Below are 20,589 nucleotides of genomic sequence, written 5' to 3' on the forward strand. Positions count from 1 at the left end.
TCGTGCAATCTTCTCTCCTGATGACTCTTCTTGGCTTGATGAGTTCATCTCGGTAGAGAGTACGTCTTCCTTTTGGAAGGAGAAGCAATACTCCTCCGGTTTTAGTATTTTGGTTGCTTTTTTAGGTTAGACATTATGAGGTTCAATCACAACCGGTGATCCTATATGACACTCAACAATGCTAAGCATGCTCTCTTGAGCTTTCTATTGTGTTCCACATATGTCATGTGATCATGATTTTCAATTTGGGGTGGTTGTGGGTGGGTTCTAGTTTCTGAATTGGTCTATGAGGTGCACTGAGTGACGAATCAGAACTTGTTTCATTCTCACTAAGTGATGTACTAGAACTTGTTTTATGCTCATCAAACAACTTTTCAATTAAGCATCGTTTAATTTCTCCCATGGCTCACATCGTGAGTCCAAGATTTTTATCCAAAGGATAAAATCTGTAATGGTTTCATTTTGTTTTCACTCAATCAAATAGAGTTCTCGTACTGCACTCCACCAATCACCTTATCTTGAAAAGTTATTTCAAGGTCCTGAAATTTGTCTTAATCGCTGGCATTAATGTGATGAACCATCGACTAGCCTTTCCCACTAAGCAAAGGTTCAACGCATGTACCTTGGTGGGGCAGTTTGGATTTCGAAAGGCTTTACATCTCTGTCCAAACATTTGTATGAATTGAACCGGATCAGTTGTTCCATCGTATTTGCCCATGATTTTGAAAATATGTACAGCCATGTTTTTTGATGAGTCACTGAGGCCTTGTGTGGGTGCTAATGTGATTAGGACCTCTTTTAGTCTTTGGGCAATCCCCCTTTCTAGATTAGTCAATATGTCCAAGGTTTGGGTATTTAAGGGTTGTAAAGGGTTGGTACCTAAGGTTTAGGATTTGTAACAGGGGGTGTAAAACTCGATGACAAGCTTGTTGTCGGCATGGCAAATGGAATTGGAAGATGCATTTGGGACATGGATCTCGATGGCTCGAAGATTTCAGCCACCATTGGGTTTAGTTTGGGTGTGAGCCTATGTAATCCCTCTATCGTTGCCATAACATTCAATTGCTCCTTAGTGAGCAAGCACTTTTGTGGTGTTTTGTTTCTGCTTTTTAGGTTTTCTTATAGCCCATTACAGCCTCAAGAGGCCTGGCGCACCCTTATTGGGTCAAACGAGTGTCCGTTTGTTGCCTTAGTTTGCTTAGGTGCTAAGCGCACGTGAACGACATTAGAGATATTTTTTCAAAAAAAGTGTGTGACACTGATGTCCCAGATGGAAATCGGGGTCTCAAAAGCGCATGTGAATGCCCTCTTAGGATGACCTTTTCTGGAAAAAGTGCATGCTGGTAGCATCCCAAATGGAAGAGGTCTCAAGATCTATTTTCCATAACTGTCTCAAGATGGATTTTTTTCTGGAAAGAGTTCTTGTTTCGCATCCCATTTTTTTTATGTATTCCAAAAGGAATTTAGAACAACTATGTATGAGAGAGTTGTATTTTTGAAGTACTACAACTTTGTCTCTTTGATTTTTTCATGATTTCGTCGTTTAGACACTCAAAATGTAGCTTGCATATGGTACACAATCTTTTTTAGGACTATTTTGGGTAATTTTTAGTGCTTTTAAGGCATGTTACCTCGATTTTTGGGTCCAATTTTGAGGTTACTGTGGTCGGAGACCAAAATGATGGATTTTGTCCTCAGACGCTCAAAACCGATTTCCAAGAGCTCAATGGTGGCTTTTCGATGCGATGTTGGCTTTCCGATGAGCACTAGAGCGCGTTCATCGGCCTCATGGTTTAGGAGACATGAGCCTCCAAACAAGGCTGTTTTTTCGACTTTTTTCTTAGCCCATGGACCTGTTTCACGTCCGTGAAACAGAGGACCTAGTTCACAATGTGAACTAGCAGATCGCAATTCACAATGTGAACTAGGTGGTTCACACATTTCATTTTTTAGTTTTCAGACGCAAACTAGTAGAGCTTGGTTCACGATGTTGAACTAACAGGTCGTGGTTCACGACGTGAACTAGGTAGTTCATGGATTTATTTACTTTTTGAGTCTAGTGGAAAATTTGAATTTCCTTGTGTGGAGGGAAGTATTTTTGAATTTTAAATTAGAGAGATATGGGCATTTTTCCAAAAAGGTAAGTGGAAATAAGAAACTCAACACTTTTATGACACTCCCTTACCCCCTTAATAAATGACCCCAAAAATGGACAAATTGACATCTTTTCGTTCAATGCTCATTAGCCTTAATGAGTTATGAAATATGGTGCTTAAGAATTAATCAAAGATTAATATTTTCACTAATCTTTTTTTTCTTTTTGAACTAAGTAAGAGCTCTAATTAACCACTAATCATTAATTAATTCACACCATTGAGCACATCATTGAATAGAGCATGAAATTGCTAAGCTATTTGCATCAACTAATGTGTAAATTAATCTATAATTAGAGATTAATTAAAACTCTTAATTCTAGTCTCTTCTCTTTATGCAAAATTAAGCAAAAGAGAGAAAAATTCTTCCAATTGATGAAGAAATTGATGTAATTAGGTGTTTTGATGTATCCTAATGCTCTCAAAACACTCAAAAACACTAATTTCAACTCCTTACATGATCAATTTTGATCCCAAAAAATATATTTTCTAGTTTTTTTACCTCTTGAACTAGATTAATCACCCTTAATGACAAAAATCATTCAATTAAGAAAGATTTCTATTATATTTTTTGATGCAATAGAAGCAAAAAAAGCCTAATAGACTCTATGTGCAAGGCCTAGGAACATTAAAAACCAGATTAACAAAAATAAAACAATGATTTAAGCTAAAAATTAAGTTAAAAACATTCTTTACAAAACAAAAAAGAGAGCTATTTCTCACAAAATCACACACAAATCTCCATCAAAACCACATATTTTTCATGGGAAACCACTAATCAAGACAATGGGCAATGGGTAATGCATAGATTAGAGAAAAATGATGGAAAAAGCCAAGGGATAATTCCCCGGTAGCGACTCCAAAAATGTTATGGCTCATCCAAACCCCCCTCCGAAACACATCCAACAAGAAGATTACTTGGTGAACCGTAACTATCATGGGGATCTTTCCAATGGCCAACTTGAGGTCTCCAAAATCTACAACTCCTTGAGAAGCAATTCCACCATGCCTCCCGCGAGCATTGTCACACCGCCGTGTTGCACTACGTGTACTCGTCCCTTCTCTCACCTCACTTCACTCACACACACTCACTAGTATGGATTAGAGAGAGAGATTAGCAAGAGGATTATCAAGAGCAAGACTATTGCACAATGGGAGAGTTCTTTGGATTATGAGAGATATTCATTTATATACATGGCCATAAATGTTCACATACACTTAAATTATGGCCAACTAGACACTTTAGGCTTAAAAGAGGCCTAATGCTATTACAATGACTACTCTCATAATATATCCATGAAGTGCATCACTTGGGACTTCCTCCTAACTTACTACCACACACTCTTGAAGCGGGAATCGCCATGAGTATTTCGTTAGACCATTACGGGCGCCCGTCCAAGTTATAGATTTGGATACCATTGCTTCATATCTTGAATGTACGATCTTTTGGTGTATCTACCTTGACTCCTTGATATAAGATAATGGTAGTAGCACTAACTAACTCTAATGCTCATAACACGTTCAAAGGCTCATATGCATTGTGTTTAAGGATTTTCTTTGACAATGCTTGGAAGCTTTTATGGATGACTTTCATGTACTTCATCTAGAAAGAACACTTAGTGTGCTTATAAAAGGTGTTCGAATGATGTCGATTATATCACAGCTCCCTGAATCCTCTCAAATGCAAATTTTGGGTTCTTAAGCATATTGTTTCAAAAGAACACTTAGTATGCTTATAAAAGGTGTTCGAATGATGTCAATTATATCGCACCTCCTTGAATCCTCTCAAATGTCAATTTTGGGTTCTTATGCATATTTTTTTGAAAAATATTATTTCCACATATGCTAATAACAAGATTCACATCATCGTACTTGGCAAAACTTCAAAGGACTCCAAGGATTCGTGGGACATGTGGAACACTACAAGTGCTTTAGTTTTCTCTCTGCATCGTATGCCTATCCTTTGCATCGATTCCTAGTGGTCTTTGAATGGACTATGAAGAGTGCCAATAGACATATGACAAGCTAAAGAAGGTATTAGGCAAGTACTCGTTTTCTTAGAGCCTCTGAATGGGATGTTATCTTCCATTTCCACATTAATACCTTGACTTTTACTTTAAGTTATGTGTTAGCACAGCCTGTGGTGAGCATAACATGGATTTTCCTATTAGCTTTACAGTAGCCAACTTATCAATTTTGAGCATAACTGCACCATCACCAAAAGAGGTGGTCTTGATATGGTTTAAGTTGTTAAGAAGAATCACCATTATCTTCTTACAAACAAGTTTATTTTCCTTGTTAACCATCAAGATTTGTTTTATTTAGTCTACAAGCCTTGCACAACTGAACGTGTAATGTGTTGATTGTTGATCTTGATGGAATTTAGCTTCTTCGTTATCGTTTGCAAATTATTTATGCATGTTCATGGAGATCATTTATCAAAGATCCCTAATGGGGAATCTACACTAGCGTTTAACGATGATGCTCCTTTATTTAACCTTGATCTTTTTCCTGAATGGATTGAAGACATCTCACATTTCCTATCTAATGGACTTTGATTCAAGATTCTTCTTGACCAAACCACAACTAGAAATATAATAAAAAAAGATGCACCCTATCAGTTGATAGTGGGCATGCCTTATAAACAAGGACAAGATTGAACCTTGAGGAGATGCATTCATGAAAATGATGTTCTATTAGTTCTTGAACAAGTTCACTTGGCATTACTCGATGGTAGATGTCATTGCTCACTAGGTCCTTTAAGTCAGGGATTATGGTGGTGGCCAACTCTTGAATGGTGGCCCACTCTTTTTAGTGATGTTACTGAGTTCATAAAGTGGTGCAATGAGTGACTCGAGGACATGAGTGGCATGAGAGATGCACGGAATACCTACACCAACAGAAAATTGTAGCCTATGTTGCATGTATTGTGCATGCACATTTTCAACCGACAATGGCAATTAACATACATTTTGACCACTGCCATAAACATTGCATCCTTCATGGACTACATAAGGTACACCTACATGGTGTGAATTCGCTGATGGTTTCTCTCTAGTTGCATGAGGATTCATCCTCTTAGATATGTGCTCTTGTTTAACCACCTGTGGGGATACCAAGACATGTGGGATAGTTGCCTTTTTTGCAAAAGTATCCCCGGTACGGACCAAGTATACACGTGTTGCATCCCTCAGTTACATATGCAACTCTTAAGCTATCATTGCCATGGTATGATCTATAAAAAATTCAGCTTTCTTGGCCTTCAAACCATCATGTACCAATGGATCTTGGTAGTAGATCTTCAATTCTTCTTGTTGTGCATAAAGAAGAGCCTGCATACAAGTTCAGCCCTTAAGGCTATGGACTCATCTTTCTACATTTTCTCTTTACCATGGGACGACCTTCCTACATGTTCATGATCCTCGGTATACACCACATGAGTTTGCTCTTTCTGTAAAGCATTGGAAGCATGCATTTCATTGTCCCCACCTCGTGTTAGCGTCTTCAACATTCAATGTACGGCTGTCCATAGTGTTCCTAAGTGCAGAGATAGCTAGTGTTCGCGATAGAAGTGAAAGAGAACCGTATGCTCTAATACCAATGAAACTCCATTGGTCGATGTGGAATGCTTGGTTGAACACAATACTGATCAATACACTTAAATACACCAAATTTTAATGGACAACAAGCACAATACAAGATGTAATTTGTGGCTTCGTGATAGAAGCATTTGGAGTGTTGAAACCTTCAATCTATCACAATCCTTCGCGCAAAAGTCTTCAAGAGCATGAAGGGAACCCTAGGAAAGCTTCCCCTATGGTTCAACTTGAGAAAGGAAGGCTGAAATTAAGATTTTTAACTAAAAGACTAAAAATTATAGCAAATATAAGTGCTATTTTACTGAATTTCAATCATTGGGAGTGTGTAGGAGAATGAATACTACCAAGAAACACTCTTGGAAGCTTGCAAAACGCACTAGCAAGCTTGGATATGAAGTTGGAAAGGAGGAAGTGCAAAAAATACAGCCAAAAGGCCTCGTGAAGGAGGCACCAACTTCTAAAGAAAAGAAAGAGAGACAATGAGATGTCTACCCTGGGCGTCAAGCAGAGAGGACAAGTGACTTGTGCAAGCTAGGATGGCTGGTTACTCTCTTTGAACAAAGGAGATAAGGTCTGGGCAATGGACATTGAACTTTGTCGACCTCCGGACATTAGTGCGAACACAAGACTGGTTATTATTTATAAGTGAGTTTTGGTCGCTAAAAACTTAATGAAATGCGTACACACTCATAAATTAATGCTAGTTCCTAAGGCTAGGTTTTGACCAATACTTACCACCTGTCACATGCCACATAACCATGTCAGCAAACAGTTTCACACATAAATCATGAGCGAACATCCTCATACCCTAAACTACACATTAGTCAAGTAAGTATGAAAGCAGCATGTAAATTCAATTTGCAAGCAAGCACATAAAGATGCTATGCAATGCAACATTGGTATAGACAAATCCTCGTTCATGAGACTACACCGAATAAACGTTTTCTAGGCAAGTATACGGGGTACCAAACCCAATGGAACATCAATCCTCCAAACTTTTTCAAGCATGTACTCACAGACAAAAGTCCCAACGGAAAGCCAAGTCCATAGTATCACATGAGTGGCATCAATCCCCGGCATATGCTAAGACATGGGTGGACCAGTTGGGTGGCCAAATAGTGACATTTGGTCCCTTGGGTACAAATCCTCGAAGGTCTCATGTCTTCTCACAGTCTTGGCATAACAAAGTTACAAACACAACAGAAGGAAAAGGAAGCTGTGCACTACAGTTGAAATGAACATTCTTCACTCCAAAAAACTTAGTTCCCGATAAGGACATCCAAAGGATTGTGGAGCCAATGTTCCAAAGGGGATGGAGTGTATTGAATACTCTAAGTATGGAGCAACCATGGACCACACAACTCCAGAACAAGTGGCCTTGAGCAATGAAACTACAAATTGCACATTGCGCACAAAGCCCTGATTAAAAATAAGCATTTTGTGTCTTATCTCTCCCACCTACTTGGTTATCTATCATCTCCTGTAGCCTTGACTCCTCCCACCTACTTATCTCTGTTTTACCAGATGAGCTAGTTTAGCTCTACAAATTTCAAGCAATGAGAACTCTCAAGTAACCCTGCTAGAGACTCTCAGGTCTCCTCAAACGGTAGAAAACCCTTACAGGCAGCTGTCCCACAAAAGCATAGATAAGGTTGTGATCCATTGTGCTCATCTCCGTAGCTGAATGTCAGCTCCTCTCCTTCAGAAATATCTCTTCTTGCGAAAAACACCAACTTGGGGATGAAAGAACCAGTCAATCGAGCTAGACATGGCTGAAGATTACCTCCATCACAAGAATGGTTTACAAACCGTGCCACATTCCCCACTTGTGTGGCATCAATATTCAAGCGTATGCATGCACATCCTGATGGCAAGTGTTCTCTTATCACTAGTAAAGAAGGTACAAACCTCTTCTCAAGCCTCCGCAATTTATCATACATATTTTGCCTGGTTTGAGCTTCCAAAGTGGTCAAAAGTTCTCCTGTCATAAAGGAAATGACCATATTTTTTAAAAAGGCATCACAAAATGCTTTAAAGAGAAGTGGAGATGTAACACTATTTGCACTTCAGTTTTGACAGACAACACATGAAATAGAAGAAGACTTGCAAAACTTGCTTAGAACACAGCAAATGCCTAACCTACATGAAACAAATGAGCATAAACCTTTAAAGGACAATTCTATAACTGTAATTGGACAATATTCACAGCAGCTACTTGTCAACCCAAACCTCACTTGCAAGGCTCCTCCCACTTACAGACCGATTACTAAAATGAGGGCTAGGGATCCCTTTTTATAGGGGTGAGTTATTTTTGTAGACATTTATGTCACAAGCAGCAATGTGTGTGAACACACTTAGATGGCTGGGTAACTTTTTCCCAGAGGACCTCATCAAACTGCACTTTATAGAGGGTGAGAGTGATTGGGTTTCATGACCACAGATGGCACATAGACCCACCTCCGGCCAAAGTGGCAAGTAGAGACTCTCTGAATGTGTCCTAGGACAAGATGCATGGCGTTTCACAGAGTACAACTAAAGAAAGGCATGCTTTTCATCGGGTTGATAGCATCTGAGGGCTAGGGATCCCTTTTTATAGGGGTGAGTTATTTTTGTAGACATTTATGTCACAAGCAGCAATGTGTGTGAACACACTTAGATGGCTGGGTAACTTTTTCCCAGAGGACCTCATCAAACTGCACTTTATAGAGGGTGAGAGTGATTGGGTTTCATGACCACAGATGGCACATAGACCCACCTCCGGCCAAAGTGGCAAGTAGAGACTCTCTGAATGTGTCCTGGGACAAGATGCATGGCGTTTCACAGAGTACAACTAAAGAAAGGCATGCTTTTCATCGGGTTGATAGCATCCCTTCACTCTCACTCACCGGGGTCCCAATGCAAATATCTAATAGGGCAATCATCCGTAGGGAGGGATTGATATAAAAGTGCTTCCCCACTCTGCCAACAACTCTCACAGGATGTACCACCAGGCCCTTGGTGATATCTTGCACATCCAAATACTATCCACCCCGTACGAGCAAAAGACTGGTACGTCATCCTTCCCCAGCGTAGGGAGGCCCATAGCTTGTAAAGGTACACATGTCCCTGAAAAGACACCCAGCCACGTGTGATGAAGCCCTCCCTGTGATCCAATGGTTGGGTATGGCAGCATCAATCTGCACAATCCTCTGACTAATGCTTGCTGCGTAAGCACCTCTCTCTGATCCTTTGTGAGGCTTTTAAGCCTCTTTCAAACCAGCACTGTGGGGAAGAGAGTCTCCCATCTAGCCCACTGAATATGCATAGCTGCCCCGAGAGGTCTACCAGACTTATCCAAGATCAAATCATTCCACATAATGGGTTGTCTGTTAGCTTCCTCAACTGTGACTGCAGAGGTATGCAATGCCACGCCCGAAGAAGGTATCTAACCAAAGGGGAGGATGGGGGTCGATGCTCTGCCTCCTTAAAAAAAAGCATGGGTTGTATATCGAGTCACCTCCCCTAACCGGAGTACACACCTCGTAACCTGTTGCATAAGAAAGTCCTTCCATGGCTCAGTGCCAAGAATCCTCTTACCATCATCTTACAAAGCAATGTGCCATTAGGCTCCTCAGAGGTTCGACATCTCTAGCACAAGGACATTGGCTGCCATGAACATCAAAGATGGCACTGTTCCAATGCATGCCTGTGCTAAAAAATTATGCAGGGTGTTCATTCCAAGCAGCCAAGCGGCTCTCGTGGGGCTTATCCCATGGCTTATCCAGTGCCTTCCATCGACAAACATAAGGGTGGTACATGGTTGTATAAGTGTGAAACTTTCTCTGGCAAAAAAAGGTTAAAAAACATTTCCGATTCTTTTCCAGCAAATCAGATTGTGAGAATAGCCTATTTGCTGTCCCAAGATTTGTGTTTGGCAATGGTCTAAGTATCATCAGAATGACAATTCTCAGACATCAAACAGCAGTTACCTGCGTACTCGAAGGCAAATGAGCCCTTAGAAATGAATTGTGCCGCTCGCAAACCCCAGCCCTTGAGGTGATCCCTCACAACAGCAACCTTGACAGCAAGTCCGTGTTGAGTTACCCTGTATTTGCAGCTGTGGGTGCAGGAACAAGCGTCACCACATTCCATCACGGACAAGAATCCATCTGGAGATGGACCTTCATCACTTCTTGGCGTGCTTAGGCAGCGAAGCCGAGAACTTCCATCGTAAGCCAGCTCCCCATCCGGCGTTCGCCCACATAGGGAAGCCTTCAGCCGCCTCTTTTTGTTTGCAGGAGCAGAAGCTGCGTGGGTTCTAACAGAGTTGTCAAAGGCCGCAACGCAGTGGCAAAATCCGGTTTCCAAAGAGGCAGCACTGGCGGGAGAGGAAGAGGTGGGGGCGGAAGCGGAAGCGGAGGCGGAGGCGGAGGCGGAGGCGGTGCCCCAGGGCTGCGGAAGGTCGGCAGAGGGGCGAGAAAAAGGGGAGTAGGAGAAGAAAGGGTAGGGCAGATGGTCCACGGTGTTGATGATAGGAACGGGCCAACGTTCAAGGCCGCGAGCCGCGTCGCTGGCACGCAGGCGGTTGACGGAGGCAGCCGCCGCGGCCAGGGCAGAGCAAGTGCAGGCGAGCGATGCCAGATCCTTTGGCCGCAGCCAGGGCATCACGGCAGCTATGGCGGTGGCGGTGGCGGTGGCGGCGGCGGCAGTCTCCTCTAGCGCCATATTCCCATTGAAGAAACTCATGAGTACCAAGGGTCTCGTATTCGAATCCAACAACGTGGTTTCCATTAAATACTTCAAATTTGATCTATAAACCTTAAAAAATTGAACTTGACTGTGGACAACACGTCAATTGCCCCCCTCTCTCTCTCTCTCACACACACATCACTCTCTAGAGGGTTCTCTCTCATCCACCCGAGTTCAAGTCCCACCGTTGGTCGTATATGCCCTCATGTTGCATTCTACCGACGTTAATCTCTCTCTCTCTCTCTCTCTCTCTCTCTCTCTCTCTCTCTCTCTCTCTCTCTCTCTCTCTCTCATGCCGTCTGAAGAGGATGGATGAGGAGGGCTCGCTCTCTCAACTGTAGAATTCCAACACACACACACTCTCTCTCTCTCTCTCTCTCTCTCGGATCACTGGTGCAGGGCAGGGATGGAGGATTATTATGACTATTAGGAGCTCGGATAGCTGGCCACAAGAAGGACGATTAGAGGAAGGAGCTTTGTCTTCTACATAGTTGTGCATGGCAGAGAAGAGGAAGAGGGAGCAAAGGGAGAGGCAAAGACGAGCAAGAGAGGAGCGACAGGAGGAGGAGCACGAGGAGGAGGGCACCACCTGGTGAGCATGTGTGCATGCATGCAAGGATTGGGTAGGAGACGCGGCCTTAGCAAAGATTAATAAAGAATAGGAGGTGGGGGTTGGTCGGAGGCCCCCTTACTACACAAAGAGATGATGTGGAAAAAAAACTTTAAAAATAATGTAAAGAATAAGGGAAATATTTATAATTGAGAGTTTGTTAACGTTTTATTGAAGCACGATTCTCTTCCATATTCATACAACAATTACAAGGTCAAGGGACATGTCTAATAGCAAAGAACAAGAGAAGATCTTGGAGGGATGTCCTTCCATACTACAGAATTCATCCTAAGAGAGCCTTGTTTTTTGTCATCAAAGAGTTGGGTTTTCGTGCTAGTCACAGCTTGTATATTTGAGGGGTTGAACTACTGGGAGTTTATGTTGTACTCTATTTTATTTCTATAAATTAAAATATATATATGTATATATACTCCCTAAAAAAGAACATAATTTTTTTGTTGCTTGTTAAGATAGAAATAAGGATGGCATGATCACTTAGGTTGTGAAAGACCACCAAAAAAAGAAAGCAAGGCAACAAGTTCACCCACTTGCTAGTGATTGGCAAGTTAATCCAAAAAAGCACAAAGTAGGTGCTAACTTAAGCTTCTCTGTTGATTTTCCTTTCTTGTCATACTCAAGTCACCATCGGTCATCAACATCTCCTACAAGCTGTCAACCACCTCACTCGTACACCCAAGGAAGATGAGTTTCCCTACTCTCTCTCTCTCTCTCTCTCTCTCTCTCTCTCTCTCTCTCTCTCTCTCTCTCTCTCTCTCTCTCTCTCTCTCTCTCTCTCTCTACAACATCCACGCGCTTCTTTTTGGTCAATCTCTCTATGGTGCAACATCCATGTGCTTCTCTCTGTGTGTGTTTTGGTCCATGTGCTTCTCTGTCTCTGTCTCTCTGGCATGTGCTGGATAGAGATGAGGGCATTGTGGTGGGTTATGGCCATGAGGAGATGCCACATTAGTCGTTTACTCTTATTTCTTTTCAATTCAATTCGGCAATAGGCTTTCCATTTGAACTTTCCATTTCCATCCAATTCCAACATAACCATTTGTCAAATTAATCTAGTGAAACTTTCATTTCAATCCAATTCCAGCATAAAATGTTTGTCAATGGAGTGTTCCAAAACCATGGCAAACTAGTACCTTTTCAAGTACTTCATCGGCAACACATGTTGATTTCCATGCTTTCTAGAATAAAATTTAATTAAATTAAGCAAATTATTTAGATTAGTAACTTAGATTATTTTATCAGTTTTTTTTTACAAAATTGGACTTGCACCTTTTGAAGCGTTCTCCTGATGCTGTTCAAGCTCTCGAGGCAAGTCTCACGCTTGAGGGCAAGGCCCACAAGTTGTGGATGAGCCTAAGTGAGAGTGATCAACCTACGGCATGGGCTACTTTTGAGGAACTCTTTTGGAAAAAATTCTTACCCGAGAATGAGAAGGATCACAATTGGAATGCTTGGGACAATTGTAAGATGGAAGGTCTTTCGTTGACCCAATATATTTCTAAGTATCGCAAGATAATTCTCAAGCTAGAAGGTTTGGATGATTTTCAAAAAGTACGAGGTTTTCTGCCTGATCTAGATAATGAAAATAAGACTAAGGTTAAAACTCAATATTCTAAAACTTTAGAAGAGGCCATAAAAAGTGCACAGATCTTTGATGGACAATATTGGGAAGAAACACACGGCCGACACCTTGGGTTGGAGCATTTGACTTCCATAGTTCTAAGGGGAATAAACGGAAGGGGGCCAAACAAGCTAGTGATGCGGTTAAGAAGGCCAAGGGGTCCCTTGTCTCCGCAAGATTATGAGTGAGCTAAAAATAAAAAATTATGTTTTATTTGCACTTTATGCTAAAGAGAGAAAGTGTGAGTTTTTTGCCTTAAAGATCCATTATTTGGGTCACATAATCTCGGCAGAGGGAATTCAAATGGATCCTACGAAAGTAGAGGTAATCCTTAAGTGGCCTCATCCAACTAATCAAATATTCCTTAGAGGAATTAAAAATATTCCTTAGCTTGGCAGGGTTCTATTGTAAATTCATCCAAGATTATGCTAAGTTAGCAGTTCCCACCATGACAGACCAATTAAAATCTAAGGGTCACAACTTTGTTTGGGGTGCTAACTAACAACAAAGTTTAGATTGTCTTAAGGTTGCCATAGCTACCACACCTATGTTGCAATAGTAGATCCTAATCAACCATTTGTGGTTGAAATGGATGTTAGTGACCATGCAGTTGGTGATGTGCTTCTTTAAGGAGAAAAACCTGTAGCTTTTGAGAGCAAGAAGTTGGATAGAGCCCAATAGAATTATTTTCATATGAATGTGAGATTTATGCCATCATTTATGCCCTAGGCAAGTGGAGACATTATCTCTATGGTGTTAAGTTTGAGATTGTCTTTGATCATGAGAGCATCAAATGGTTGACAACTCAAACTGATTTGAAAGGTCGTAAAGCTCGGTGGACAGAAATCCTCCAAGAATTCAACTTTCAACAACTAAGGTATCACAAGGGCCGATACAATGTCGTGGTTGATGCCTTAAGTCACATGCCTCAAGTCAACTCATTAAGTTTCATGGAGTTGAAAAGTGAATTTTTAGATTCACTTAACGGCAAGTGCAAACATGATCAATCATATACAAAGGTGTGGAAATGTGTAACACACAGGGATCCCTCCCACTTCACTGTTAGCGAGTGTAGATAATAGTTCTACACCCAGCTCTTCTCTTTCTAGGGATGAGCTTAATCGTTGGAAGCATTTTTCCATTGATAATGGGTACTTGTTACACAAAGGAAGAGTGTGTGTACCCTTGGACTCTAACACTAGGCACCAAATACTTTATGAGTGTCATGATAGTCCAAGTGCAGGTTATCTTGGAATTAGGAAGACCTATGCCTTAGTGAGAAGGCAATTCTATTGGCCTGGACTTCATAGGGATGTCCAAGAATATGTTTTGCATTGTTAAAAATGCAGGCACCAAATACTTTATGAGTGTCATGATTGTCCAAGTGTAGGTCATCCTGGAATTAGGAAGTCCAAGTGAGAAGGCAATTCTATTGGTCTCGACTTCACAGGGACGTCCAAGAATATGTTTTACACTGTCAAAAATGCCGGCTAAAGCGTCTTAAGATAGGCGGGTTGTTACAACCCTTAGAGATTCTTAATGGTAAGTGGGAAAGCATCTCTATGGATTTTATTGTAGGCCTACCTACAACTAGCAGAGGCCATGATGCCATTTGGGTTGTAGTAGACAGGTTGACCAAGCTATCTCGGTTTATTCCAACTAAAACCATGGTGAAAATGCCAGAGTTAGCTCGGCTTTTCATTGAGAATATCTATTGACTCTATGGGCTGCTAGAGCCAATACAGTTAGTGATAGAGATTAAAAGTTTAATAGGCACTTATGGCTAGCAGTGTTCAAAAGGTTGGACACAATGCTCAGTATGAGGACGGCTGACCACCCTTAGAGTGATGGTCAGATAGAAAGGGTCAACCAAGTACTCGAGGATATGCTAAGGGCATATGTGAGTAAATGATAAACGAATTGGAAAGATTACTTACCGATTTTAGAATTTGCCTATAATAGTGTGAAGCATGTCGCTACTACAGGCTTTAGTCCTTTCATGCTTATGTATGGGTTTCAACCTTGATCTCCACTTGGTGAAAAAGTGTATCTCAAGACCTCCTAGTTGCCCTTTTCAAGTGGGATTAGTGCCCTAAACCACTGGCTTACTTTATCTTCGAGGTAAATTCCATAACATTCGAATGAATAGACCTTGGTGGGACCATCCCATGGTGTTGTAAACTTGATCAACTTCTCTGCGGGAACCATGGTAAAGCGTGGGCCACTGAAAGTGACACCAAGGTAGACATAGGATGAGACAATCTCCACAGGATCCCCTCTATATGTGAAGCTCAATTTGGATGTGAAGGGGTGAGAGGTATTGAAGACCATTACCTTGGTTTTACCAAGGTTAATAAAAGGTCCCGCTGAGTGCAAAAGTCATGTAAGGCATCCAACTGTCTCTGAAGCCCTTTGGCTGAGTTTGAGAGGAGGACGATGTCATTTGCATAAAGTAGCATGGGGATCAATATGCCTACCACAGCCCTGCCTAATCCATCAATGAAGCTCGAAATCTCATCAATATAGAGGCCGAAAAGAGTGGGTGATATAGGGAAGCCCTGTTTCACCCCAATAGTGCAGCCCTGTTTCACCCCAATAGTGCTGGAAATCTCCTGTGATGTACCTCATAGGGCTCTCACTCGTCCGGTGACAGACTCATAGAGGGCAATGATGCTCCAAACGAGGTCAAATGGGACTCCGATCTCCTGTAGACAGTGTAGGAGGCGGGCTCGGGGTACAGTATTAAAAACTTTACGAAAATCCACAAAGCAGTAGTAAATCCTCTGATGTTATGCTCTACCCTCCTCGTCGATAATGGCACGGAGGGTGAACATGTGGTCAAGGGTAGAAGAGGTCCTCCGAAAGCTAGGCTGTCTTGAGGCTCTGCATCCCTGCCTCTAGCACTGATCCATAGAGTTTGGCCAATGTGTGACTAATCGTGATCGTCTTGTAGTTATTAGGATCAAGTGGATCTCCGGCTTTGAGGATGGGGGTGATGGTGTTGGTGGACCAAGAGGGTGGAAATCCTTCACAAAGGGCTCTATTGAACATGTAGGCTAGTAGGGGTGCTAGGGTATCATCGGCATGTGAGATGTACTCGCGGTGAGTCCCTCATGATCCTGGGCTCGTGTGTAGTCTACGAATAGCCTTGAGGACCATGCCCTGTGTGAAGAAGGTGGAGGTGGTGGGGGTAGGGGTGGATGGTGGGGGATATGATAGAGGGAGTGTGCATAGGAGTGCCATGTGTCTGGGCAGGTGATAGGTGTGGGAGGGCAATGTTCTCGGAGTTTCCTCCAGGCCTCTTTGCAGTTTGTCGACCCTAAGAAGAGTTGGTATAACTCTTCCTCTTTCTGAGCATAGAACTCCCGTTTCTTGCGTTGGGTGAGATGTTGAGAAATCCATTGTGCTTGGCGCTTCGTAATTTGCCCAATTCGTACCTCATGCTTAAGACGAGAGCGTGTGGCCCGGCATTCATCATCATACCAACATTTCTGGGGCATGGAACCGCAAGGTGGCTTGGCGGTAGACCGCCGCGTGCAGATGAAAGAAGCAGTGGCAGATGTGTGAAGTATGGAACTGCAAGGTGGATTGGCGGTAGACTGCCACGTGCAGATGAAAGAAGCAGTGGGTTGGCAGATGTGTGGAGTATGGTGGTGAGCTATGCGATGAGGGTGGATAGGGGAATAGTAGGTTCCACATCCTGGAGTTGGCGGTAGATGTGGTTGGAGTAAACAAGGTCAAGCTCGTGATCAAAAAGGAAATGAGTGTAATGTGAGATGGGGGGTGGTGGTGGAGGGACGGGTGGTGTGTAGGTAAGAGTGAAAGAGAGGTAGGCATGGTCAGCTTCAAAAGGGGGTGGCGGAATGGAGAAGTGTCAGGGAGAAGGTGTGCCAAAGCTAGAGATCCCATAAGGTAGTCCACAGTGCTAGTACCTCCTAAGTGAGGGAAGGAGGTGGGCGCCGGAGGAGGGCCATTAGGACATCTCGTTATAGATAACAAGACCATGTGGTAGCTCCCAGCTCTAAGAAATATCTCCCATACGGTCCTGTGATGTTTGCTGCAGCCCTGTGTCAGTGATGTCCAACTCCTGTAGTCTGATAGGGTTGTTTAGATCAAGTAGTGGGACCTGCTGACTTCCCGTCCTAGCGTTGAAATCCCCGAGCAGGAGGACTTCCCCTAGCTGTGAGAACTCCATGATATCCCCATATAATGGTAAGTACGGTGACTGGCCATGTTGTTGTTGAAAGAACGGTAGAGGGGGAGGAGACACACACACAGGAGCAAACCCTAATGTATATTGCAAACCCTAACCATAGAGGGAAGCCATGTCCACTCTCACACAAAGCATAATGCACTAATCCATAATCCACACAACACACAATGAGTTGTGTCCACACTCTACTAACCCTAGCTAATGTCCACACACTATGACCAGCTGGACACGCGGTCATTTATGTCTCACACATGTTCCTACCTAATCTACCAGCACATAGCATAGCTGGCTCACACTGACATCGAGCTTGAATCTCAACAGCCCCTCTCAAGCTCATGATGTACTGCCGATGAAGATGTAGATGAGCTTGGGATATCAAGACTCTCAACACTCCCCCTCAAGCTCATCCCATGTACTCCTAACATAGTCCGGAAGTACTCAAACTTCTCTTTGCTAAGTGGCTTCGTAAAGATGTCTGCCACCTGCTCATCAGTCTTCACATACTGAAGATCAACTGTACCATCCAGCACCTTCTCTCTGACAAAGTGATAATGGACCTCTATGTGTTTGGTCCTCGCATGAAACACTGGATTCTTTGCCAACTGTATACTGCTCATGTTGTCACAATGAATGACAACTTTGCCATCAATAGGCTCACATAAATCTGCCAAGAGACTCTTTAACCATATAGCCTCACAAGTAGCAATGCCTGCACCCCTGTACTCAGCCTCTGTACTGGATAAAGCAACTGTAGGTTGCTTTTTGCTACTCCAACTCACCACAGCACTTCCAAGTGTAAAAGCATATCCACTAGTAGACCTCCTGTCATATGCGCTACCTGCCCAATCAGCATCTGTGTAGCCATGTATGTCCAAGATTTTACCACTCTCATAAAATAAACCATAATGTGCTGTGGTCTTCACATATCTCATGATGCGTCTCACTGCATCCAAATGTGGTTTCCTGGGGCTCTGCATAAACTGGCTGACTAGCCCCACAGCATAACTCAAATCCGGGCGTGTGATAGTCATGTATATGAGACTACCAACCATCTTCCTGCACATAGAAGGATCATCCAATTCCTCGCCATAATCAGCCCGCAACTTCACATTTTGCTCCAATGGTGTACTCATAGGCTTACACCCTGTCATGCCATACTTTGCCAACATATCCAATGCATATTGGCGCTGTACTAACCATGTACCTGCATGATCTTTCACCACTTCAATTCCAAGGAAGTATCTCAACTCACCAAGATCTTTCATGTCAAATTGCCCACTCAAGCTTTCTTGACATGCATCACATCTGCACCATGATCACCTGTGATAATCAAGTCATCCACATAGATGACGAGTAAAACAATCCCATGCTCTGTCTTCTTCACATAGAGTGAAGAATCTGCTGTAGAAATCTGAAAACCAAGTGAGATAAGATATCTGCTCATCTTATCACTCCAAGCACGAGGTGCTTGCTTCAGACTATATAATGCCTTTTTCAACCTACATACATGAGTGGGATATCTTGGGTGTACATACCCTTCTGGCTGTACCATGTACACTTCCTCTTGTAGTTCTCCATTCAGAAATGCATTCTTGACATCCATCTGATGCATTTCCCAGCCATTAGCTGCAGCCATAGTAATGACTGCTCTCATTGTGCCCATCTTAGCCACTAGACTAAACGTCTCATCATAATCCAATCCTTGGGTCTGTGCATAACCCTTTGCTACCAATCTTGCTTTATGTCTCTCAATAGAACCATCAGATTTGCACTTCACTTTGTAAACCCATTTACATCCAATAACATTCTTGTCCTTTGGTAATGCAACCAAGTCCCATGTATCATTATGGACCAATGCGTCCATCTCAACATCCATTGCTTTCTCCCATACATGCTCTCCAATAGCCTCTGTATAGCATGTAGGTTCCACATGCTTCACCATAGATGTCATATATGCATAGTGCATAGCAAAATCTCTATATGTCAACCTGTCAACGGGATATCTGACCCTCTGGGATCTCCGCAATGCCTGCGGGTCACTCTGTACACCTGTAACTCTAGCATGTGGTGGCACATATCTGTCCTGCCTAGCACCAGGTGTGCGTAAAACAGGTATGCCAAGCTCCTCATCCAAACTCTCAGAACTAGATGACTCATAACCTGTGATTCCAATTCCTTCGACTTTCTTTTTGCCTTTATCCATAGCACTACTCCCAGTGCTCACACTCTCATGCCTCAAACGTCCTGACCATGGACGTACACTGCTACTCTCAGCTTCTGCTACTACTGGCCCAGACATAGTAGTAGAACTAGAACTTGCTTGTGGTGGCAAGTTCACATGTACATCAGCCTCAAGTGACTCAATGACACCTTCATCTTTTGCTTTGTACCAACTAGCAAGCTCATCAAACACCACATCACGTGAGATGACCACTTGTCTAGTTTGTGGATTATAACATTTGTATGCCTTTCGATCCTGTGCATATCCAACAAATACACATTTCTCTGCTTTAGGATCCAACTTTCTTCTTCTTTCATCAGGCACATGTACATAAGCTATGCATCCAAAAACTTTAAGATGTCCAATGTCTGGCCTGTAACCTGTATGCCGCATCTCTGGCGTGCTTCCATGAATGGCTGCTGTAGGTGTTTTGTTCAGTATATACACTGCAGTAGCACATGCTTCTGCCCAATAGTAATCTGGCATGCTCTTTTCATTGAGCATCGCCCTTGCCACTTCACATATGACTCTATTCTTTCTCTCAGCCACACCATTCTGCTGAGGTGTATACCTGCAAGTCAATTGTCTTCTTATTCCATGCTTCCTCAAGAAATGCTCAAAAGCTTTTGAGGTGTATTCACCACCTCCATTTGTCCTCAGACATTTAATCCAACAGCCATATTGCTTTTCTGCAAAAGCTTTGAAATCCATGAACTTTTCCAACACTTCACTCTTCTCTCTCAGAAAGTATATCCATGTCATCCTGCTGAAATCATCTATAAATGTAACATAGTATAAACTGCCTTTGATAGATGGATTTTGTGCAGGACCCTATACATCACTATGTACGATCTCAAGTGGCCTGTTACTCATATTTCCTTCTCTAGGAAACCTCAACCTTGCCTGCTTCCCAAACTGACAGGCTTCACAAACATGCATATGTCCATCATATTTGAACCTAGGCAATCCATTGACAATGCCTCTTGTTTGCATGTTCTTTAATCTCTGTATATTGACATGTCCAATCCTCTTATGCCACATATCAATGTCATGTACCACATTTTTACTTTTTGAGAACATGGCTGATTTTAGCTCAGGAATTCCAGCATCCAGCTTAAACAATCTGCCTTCTTTCTTTCCTTTAGCAATCACTCTACATCCATGTTTAAAATCTTCAACGAAGCATCCATGCTCGTTGAAACGAACCTGTAATCCCTGTTCCACCATTTGACCAACTGAGGCCAAGCTCTTTGTGATCGAAGGCACATACAATACATTAGACATAGACTTTGTTTGACCATTGTGCATGACCAATGGTACACTTCCAACATGTGTAATGACATGCTGGGTATCATCACCTGTTTCCACATAGCCTTTTACTTCCATAGGCTTCATATGCTCAAACCATTCACCATGACATGTCATA

The 20,589-nt window shown here is 42.5% G+C and overlaps 1 protein-coding gene across 1 annotated transcript; it reads right to left on the bottom strand.

The window, feature by feature from the left end:
• Positions 1–6,729: 6,729 nt before the first annotated feature.
• LOC147635503 (histone-lysine N-methyltransferase SUVR3-like) lies at positions 6,730–10,481 on the bottom strand. Its single transcript, XM_086802801.1, has 2 exons — positions 9,721–10,481; positions 6,730–7,733 (listed from the first exon to the last, which is right to left on the bottom strand). Exons 1-2 carry the CDS (start codon positions 10,475–10,477, stop codon positions 7,342–7,344), a joined length of 1,149 nt encoding a protein of 382 aa, XP_086658927.1. The 5' UTR covers positions 10,478–10,481; the 3' UTR covers positions 6,730–7,341.
• Positions 10,482–20,589: the final 10,108 nt, after the last annotated feature.

The sequence above is a fragment of the Cibotium barometz genome, chromosome 9 (genome assembly GCF_041138505.1).
Source record: "Cibotium barometz isolate CiBa-2024 chromosome 9, ASM4113850v1, whole genome shotgun sequence".
NCBI lineage: Eukaryota > Viridiplantae > Streptophyta > Polypodiopsida > Cyatheales > Cibotiaceae > Cibotium > Cibotium barometz.